The sequence below is a fragment of the Anoplophora glabripennis genome, unplaced genomic scaffold (genome assembly GCF_000390285.2).
Source record: "Anoplophora glabripennis isolate ALB-LARVAE unplaced genomic scaffold, Agla_2.0 scaffold1062, whole genome shotgun sequence".
NCBI classification, from domain to species: Eukaryota; Metazoa; Arthropoda; class Insecta; order Coleoptera; family Cerambycidae; genus Anoplophora; species Anoplophora glabripennis.
In genome coordinates, this window is record NW_019417315.1 from 34859 (window position 1) to 42563 (window position 7705).

Here is a 7705-nt window from a genome sequence, read left to right on the forward strand (position 1 = left end):
TAAAATTTTAAATCGTTTTTTTTTTGCGATTATTCTGAAAATATGTAGGTTAGGAACTTGAAAATTTGTGAAACTATATTTTTTTAGGCGACGAATAAGATGCGTGTTGTAATAGCATTGCTCATAGAGGGCGCCACTGACGACCAATTTTAACGAAAATTTAGTTAATAACTTTTTACCCTGTATTTTTAACATGAAACTTGATTCAAAACCTGAAAGAGCAAACATTTTTCCATTAAGTATGTACTCTTGTTTCATTTCGGTATCTCGATCCGTTTTCGAGAAAAATCGATTTAACCAAAACAGTGTAACTGTTTTGGTAATATGAGAAATTAAAAGCCAAACAAACCAAGTGTTTCTTCGCACACTGACTTTAAATCATTATTACGAATTTCATTTGTTTTATTGTTAATTGTTGTTGTTTGAATCAAGTTTCATGTTAGACATACAGGGTAAAAAGTTTTAACTAAATTTTCGGTAAAATTGGTCGTAAGTGGCGCCCTCTACGAGCAATGCTGAAATTACAACACGCATCTTATTCGTCGCCCAAAAAAATATAGTTTCACAAATTTTCAAGTTCCTAACCTATATATTTTCAGAATAATCGCCAATGGTCACCAGTTCACGTGTATCTTCAGCTTTCGATTATCCCATTGTTAATAAATCCCCTGTATACGCACACGTTCGCATTCAATTATCAACCATACTTGTACATATACATATACAGTGCTTTCGAAAAGTAACGAATAAATTCATTATTTTTTAAATTGAGAAGTTTTCGAAAAAATCCCCTGGCACGTCGATTTTGTTTTTAAAATAGGCACTTTTTGACATACGACCCATATTTGTGACGTCATCGTTGTTGGAGATATGATGTCATCGACAATTTTTTTAAATAGCAACCCCCAATTTTGACCATGCCATTTGAAAGAGCGTGTCATTCTACATACACAGATCATAAAAAATTATGGTGTTACATAACAAAAATTTCAAGAAAATAATGTTTGAAGATTTTAAAATTTAATTTTCACTACTGAAAATGATAATGATTATGTAAAAATCGACTAAATGCTGCACCTCCCCATTATGCAACACCTGTCAAGCAAAGTATACGTTACTAGACCGGTTAATTTTAAAGATTTAAAAGCAAGAATTCGTCACGAGATACCTCCTGAAGTTAGCACAATTTGAACATTTAATTTAGTCGATTTTTACATAATCATCATTTTCAGTATTGTGAAAATTAAATTTTAAAATCTTCAAACATTATTTTCTTGAAATTTTTGTTATGTAACACCATAATTTTTCATGATCTGTGTATGTAGAATGACACGCTCTTTCAAATGGCATGGTCAAAATTGGGGATTGCCATTTAAAAAAATTGTCGATGACATCATATCTCGAACAACGATGACGTCGCAAATATGGGTCATATGTCAAAAAGTGTCTTTTTTAAAAACAAAATCGACGTGCCAGGGGATTTTTTCGAAAACTTCTCAATTTAAAAAATAATGAATTTATTCGTTACTTTTCGAAAGCACTGTATTACTGCTATTGCAAAATCTTTGGCAAATGTTCGTATTATCTGGAATCGACTTTAAATAAACGAATTTTGTCAAATCATGGGATAATTTAAGATTACTCACGTAGATACATTCCGACATTTAATAATTATAGTTTTATAATTATACTATTTATGCAACATACAATACAAAAAGCCGTACAATGCGTTGCCTATACTCAGTAACTGTCAGACCAACGAAAAATTAAACACTAATGCCCGTATGCACCGTATAATTTTAAGTCGGCTTAAGAGTTAAGACAGCTTAACTTCACGTTTTCGTATGCACCGTTCTATTTTGTCGGATTAAGCCTTCAAAACAATTTTTGTTTTGCTACGACAGATTATTGTGCGTTATTTTTATTCTATATAAAGATCATAATTAAATTTGTACTATGGAGATTGAAGATGAGATGTTTGTTGAAGATGATTTGGATATCTTGGATATTATAGATTATGGTTTTCCACGTAGATTTGACAAAATCATTTTGAAAATATGGATGACCTATCATTTTTTAGAAGATTCAGGCTACAAAAAAGAACTGTTTTACATGTGTTAGAACAGATTGAACATAATCTTGAGTTTAACAATGATTTGTGTAGTTTGTTTTTTAGCTTAATATAAAACAGCATTCAAAATATTAAAAATAATATCAACAATTTGTAAGTATACCACTTTAATTATACATTATTTTTGTTCGTCAGTTCACATAAGTAGATAGATACATAGACTGTGATTTTTAATAAAATCTTTATGTTCCTAAATTTTTTCATTATTTATTTTATTTTCTTTTAGGAATAACAGTTCTGACAACGATTATTGCTACTGCTGTGTTGCATAACATTGCTCAAAGGCAAAATGAAGGAGAGCCACCTCCACCAGAACACATTAATTTTGATGAGCTAAATTATTTGATTGGGCAAGGTGATATTCAACCAGGACCAGAAAATATGGTGAATTAAAATGGGGCCAATCAAGACAATAGAAGAAATTTAATAGCAAATTTTTTTGCAAATTTATAAAAATGAGAAAAATAAAAAAGTACAATAATATTTATTAACTTTTGATTTTAAAATATTGATTCTAATTACTTCTTTTGGCTTTTAACTCTTCCGATAATTCAATTTTCGAGTTTCCTTTGTTTTACATTCAGTAAATGTTTCTTCCCTGTTCAATTTGTTGCTCCACTAAAACAAGTCGACGATCCAAAAGAATATTATATTTTTCAGCGTGATGAAGTAAGAGTTTTCATACCAGTTGTTGGTCACACGTCCTTTCTTTCTTCAGCAATCTTCTTTCTAATATCTTTCTTTTTGTTGGAGTACAATTTTTTCAATGTATCTGCACATCGAAATATATTTGATGGTTGACGGCATTGAATTAACTTTCGAAGTATTTCCAAGCAAAGTCCCGCTTTTGGAGTGACGCCCTGTCTGTTTTTTTATCCTCCAAAATACTACCATATTTTTCTGCAATTAGACGAAACAAGAATGACTTTTTAGAATTGGTGAAATTGTGAGATCTCTTCTTGTTTTCTAGTATAAGTATACAACTATATTATAACGAAACTTTATGTAAATATAGTTCACGAAAACACTCAGTCACAAGGTTCAAAACAAATTAGCAATATTCTAGGATACCGAAAATTCAGTAAAGTCTACTCAAATTTATTTCCATCTTTTTACTTACCTGTTTTAGCCTTATAACTATTACAAAAGACCATCGTCTAAAATATTCTTTCGTTTTGTCACTTAGCATATATTTATTTTGCATATTGTGGTATAATAAAATAATAAAAAATACAAATCGTGAATAAGTTAGGTTACAAATGTTGCTTTGACTTCAAACGTATATTCGACTTGAGTAAACTGGCTTACATTTTAGGCGGTGCATACGAAAATATATTTAAGCCGGCTTTACTATTTAAGAGAGCTCAAGTTAAGCAGCTTTAGAGGGCATACGAGCATAATAAATATCGTTGATAATACATAAACCGGTTGATAAAATAAAACTTCTTTCTACTATACCTATGTATTCCTGTAAAAATAGTTTCAAGTACCTGTACTAGGATAGTAGTAAAATAGTGAAAATAATTAAAAACAATTTTATTTAGCACCTTTTAAAAACATATACACTGAAGAAAAGTCCTTTTCCTCATATCCATTTGTGATCATCGTTCTGTATATCTGATGGGCAAGAGCGCCAAGAGGAAGTGGAGCCCCGCATTGCAGAGCTGAGCTCTGAGCTAGACTTAAATCTTTCGCTATGAGGGGAACACTAAACCCTCCTTTGTAGTCATTACAAGAAGGAACATTTGGTATAACGTGAGGAACTGGGTTGTAAGTATCGGATGACCATGATCTTCCTGAAGAAATGTTGACTATGGAAGTCAGTAATTTGGGATCTAATCCCAGTTTCACTCCTAAATTCAAAGCTTCTGCTGTTCCTATCATTGTTATACCTAAAAAAATTGTTAATTTTATTTTGCTAATAAAAGTATAACAGTGACGTAAATAAGTTTCAGGGCTGATTTCTCTCATTGAAACAAACAAACAAAACAATAGTACCATTAGTTTTTTATATAATTCCTAAGGTTCTATGATTTTGAAATATCACACAGTTTTTTATCAACTACTCAAGAACTATTGAAGATATCAGCTTCATTTACAATACAGTTCCTTCTATCTTCATTTGTAATTTAAACAGAAACTAATCAATGGCATCAGAAATAGTAGAGGTATAAGGGGTTTCAACTAACAAAAAGTTATATGACATTAAAGAGAATCTGTTTTCTGATGGGTCATCCGAATCAAAACATTTGTGTCTTTTTCATAGGATGCAGCGTTTATGAGCAAAAGTTCAAAAATCATGAACACACTTATCAGCAACGAGCTAGAAATATTAAAAAGCCAATTATTTTCCTTAATTTGTAAGAGAATTCTATTTGACATCAATAACCTTTTCTTTTAGGTTCAGTCTTTCAAGGATCATAGAGCCTTAGGTATCATTTTAAGAAACATTGTCTTAATTTAATGTAGTTGATTCTTTTTCTAAGAAATTCACATAATTTTTCATTCCATTTATGATTTTAATTATAATTTAAAATTTATTTGATTGATTTCTGAGAATTTTGAACATAATGTTGAGTGACTGACCTTTATTGTGTATGTCAAATAGTACAAACAGATAATGAAAAGTTATGTAATATCACAAACGATATATGTGTTTTTAAAACCATGAATGTAAAATATTTATCAAATATTTTGCTTGAAATCTGCGAAATAGTTATACAAGTTCTTGAGCTAATCTAAATGAATGTATATTGTCACAAATACAGTAATTATATTAAGACGGATTAGGTACCTAAAATAAGATTATTGCAAATCTTTGCAATCTGCCCAGCACCAGATTTCCCACAATGGTGCACTTTAGCCCCCATGTGCAATAGAATAGGTTCTACTTCATCTACATCCTTTTTTTCGCCTCCTACCATGAATGTCAACGTTGCTGCTTCTGCCCCAACTATTCCTCCTGATACAGGAGCATCCAAATATCTTATGCCACGTTCTCCCACGATTTTGGATAGCTCTTGTTCGACCGATGGCTCCACAGTGGAACAGTCTATGATTAAGGAGTTTTTGGAGACACTGTCCAGGATGCCTTTTTCTCCTAAATGTAAACATAAAGTAAATAGTTTAAAACACCCACTGATGAATTAATTTTGCAAGTTTTCAATACATTTTAATAAAATTTCTGGTAAAAATTAGTAAAAGTTGGTTTCAGTTAATGTAAATTTTTTTCCTTACCTAAAATGGTTTCTTTGACAATCGGTCCATTAGGAAGCATCGTAATTACAATAGAGGACTCTTTTACAGCTTCTTCTGCAGATTGGCAGGGTGTGGCCCCTTGTATTGCTGCCTTAGCTGATGGAACCATATCATAGATTTTAAGACTACAACCCTTCTTGATCAGGTTTCTGGCCATCCTCGAACCCATGTTGCCCAGACCAATGAAAGCGATGTTACTACCATGTCTTTCTAGAAAAGAGAATAAGAATAATAATAACTTTTTTGAGTAAATAGAAATGGATTTAAAATATAAAGCAAAACATAGGTACACCACACAGGTTTTTAATTTTTAAATTTATTATAATTAAAAAAAATAGCAATGGAAAAATAGGTACTTGAAAAAAGTTGTGAGCGACGACCTTGAAATACATAGTTCACACGTTTATCTTTTTTTTCCAAAAATAGTAGTATACTGTTACTGTTATGACATTGTTTGAATAATGGATTAGTATCTATATATGTATTTTTATTACATTTATTAAAAATATTGCAAAATATTTTAGGTATTTTGTTAATATCCTGCCCTCTTATTTTTAATAATTCAAATAAATTAGAACCTAGCTTATCTCTGGGATCCTTCTTAACTCTTAAATTACGTACTTACTCTGGAGATCAGACCCTACTTTAAGAAAAACTCTACAAGTGTTATTCAACATGTTTACTCCTTTGAATCTCAAAGCTTACTGGCTTACTACGAAACGATGAAACGAATTTATTTTTCTGTCCCAATAAAGAACCTATATCATAATTAAACATGTTCATTTCACGCACAACTGATTAATGTCATTCCCCACTAAATATTTATGGTAGATAATAATGAACTTAGCAATAATGGACTAGGTAGGTATACTGATAGCCTTTTTGTAATATTAAAATAGTAGTTATAAAGAGGTGTTTAGAGCTGGAACAAAAATATATTTTTATTTCTATAAAATATGTAGGTAGGTATATATTTTTCATTTTAGTTTTCCTATTAAAAATTGATTTATTTTTTTAAATATTAAATAAGTTAATATTCAAGTAGAACGTGGATTTTTTAATTGCAAACACGTAGCAGAATCCTATAGTAAGTATAAGTTGTTTTCATATACTTATAAGTATTGTAGAATAGATATGTGGTAGAAATAAAAGACTCTATTATATTGCCGATGACGACAAAACGGGGTCGTTCGTAAATACTTGTCTGCTTAGCAGAACAGGGTTATATTTAGGCAAAGTATACAGACTATATAATATTTAAGACTCCAAACAATTCACAATAGACACTAGTGACACTACTACTATGTATAAACTGAAAATAATTGCAGTGAATTACAAAAGTTACTCTATAAAAAACTTGTAATAAAACAAAAATCTCACTACTCAAAACTACTCTAAGAAAAAATAATCGCATCATTGCAGCACCAACTCCTGTCCTGTACCACGCAAACTGCGCCATAGAAAAAGGATATTTATATATAATCATTTTTCTATGAACTGAGCTATCAGAAATTTAAAGTAATAAGTTCACCGTATCTAATTGTTGATTGTCTCTGTCTCACATTAGGAATTTGAGAACAATGTACGTCTTAGAGAATCTGTTTTCTTGCCAGCTGTGTTGCCAAATGTTTCGGCGAGTTAGTATTATACTAAAAATGGACAATATACACTTCAAGATTGAAGTGGATAATACAATTATTTTTTAAATAAATGTATGCAAATTCGGCATATTCTTACATTTTCCGAACATAACTTAATATTTTAACCGTAAGTATTTGAATAAATTAATTTCATTCGATTTAGCAATTATTCATTTAGGGAATATTTTTACATATCGGTAACACAGGATCCCGCCCACCTAGGGTAAAGCGGAGCAACCTTTAAATTGAATACCTGACAAGTAGATATGTAATAATTATTGATTAATATCATTCTATTTCTCATTAATTTTGTATTCAATTTATCTAGATGAGTATACCTGATAAGAGCATTATGATATGTGAAATAAATTAGCTGTTAGCCTGTTGTAACATTTATTTTCTACGGACATTTAAAAATTGTGTTGCCCTGCTTTCCCCCTATCACATTTACCGGCAGGCTTTGACATTTTTTATATCTACTATAAGTATGAAAAGAACTTATACATAAGTTCTCACACAAAACATATGGTTCTTAGTAGGAGAAATGGAGAAAAATTTAATTTCGTACTTTTAGCTGCAGAATTCGAATCTGTAATAAATAATGGGGGTTCCTATTTAAGATTTCAAAGTTACCACTCTCCCCACCTACAAGGGGTACGGGCATATATATATAGAA

The 7705-nt window shown here is 30.7% G+C and overlaps 1 protein-coding gene across 2 annotated transcripts; it reads right to left on the bottom strand.

Moving 5' to 3' along the window:
* Nucleotides 1-3650: 3650 nt before the first annotated feature.
* On the bottom strand, nucleotides 3651-6838 carry LOC108914115 (3-hydroxyisobutyrate dehydrogenase, mitochondrial). 2 transcript variants are annotated; one of them, XM_018719833.1, is made up of 4 exons: nucleotides 6770-6838; nucleotides 5369-5599; nucleotides 4926-5231; nucleotides 3651-4023 (listed from the first exon to the last, which is right to left on the bottom strand). In XM_018719833.1, exons 1-4 carry the CDS (start codon nucleotides 6804-6806, stop codon nucleotides 3668-3670), a joined length of 930 nt encoding a protein of 309 aa, XP_018575349.1. In that variant the 5' UTR covers nucleotides 6807-6838; the 3' UTR covers nucleotides 3651-3667. The 2 variants fall into 2 exon arrangements, with proteins under 2 accessions (XP_018575349.1, XP_018575348.1); XM_018719832.2 differs by lacking the exon at nucleotides 6770-6838 and adding an exon at nucleotides 6015-6212.
* Nucleotides 6839-7705: the final 867 nt, after the last annotated feature.

What these genes read in the sequence shown, in the direction of transcription:
- LOC108914115 (XM_018719832.2), bottom strand. Translation starts at nt 6,066, where the DNA reads ATGTTGAATAACACTTGTAGAGTTTTTCTTAAAGTAGGGTCTGATCTC. An exon ending in TGTCAAAGAAACCATTTTAG is followed by an intron (nt 5,232 to 5,368) that starts GTAAGGAAAAAA and finishes GTTTACATTTAG; the next exon opens with GAGAAAAAGGCATCCTGGAC. An exon ending in TTGCAATAATCTTATTTTAG is followed by an intron (nt 4,024 to 4,925) that starts GTACCTAATCCG and finishes CAATTTTTTTAG; the next exon opens with GTATAACAATGATAGGAACA.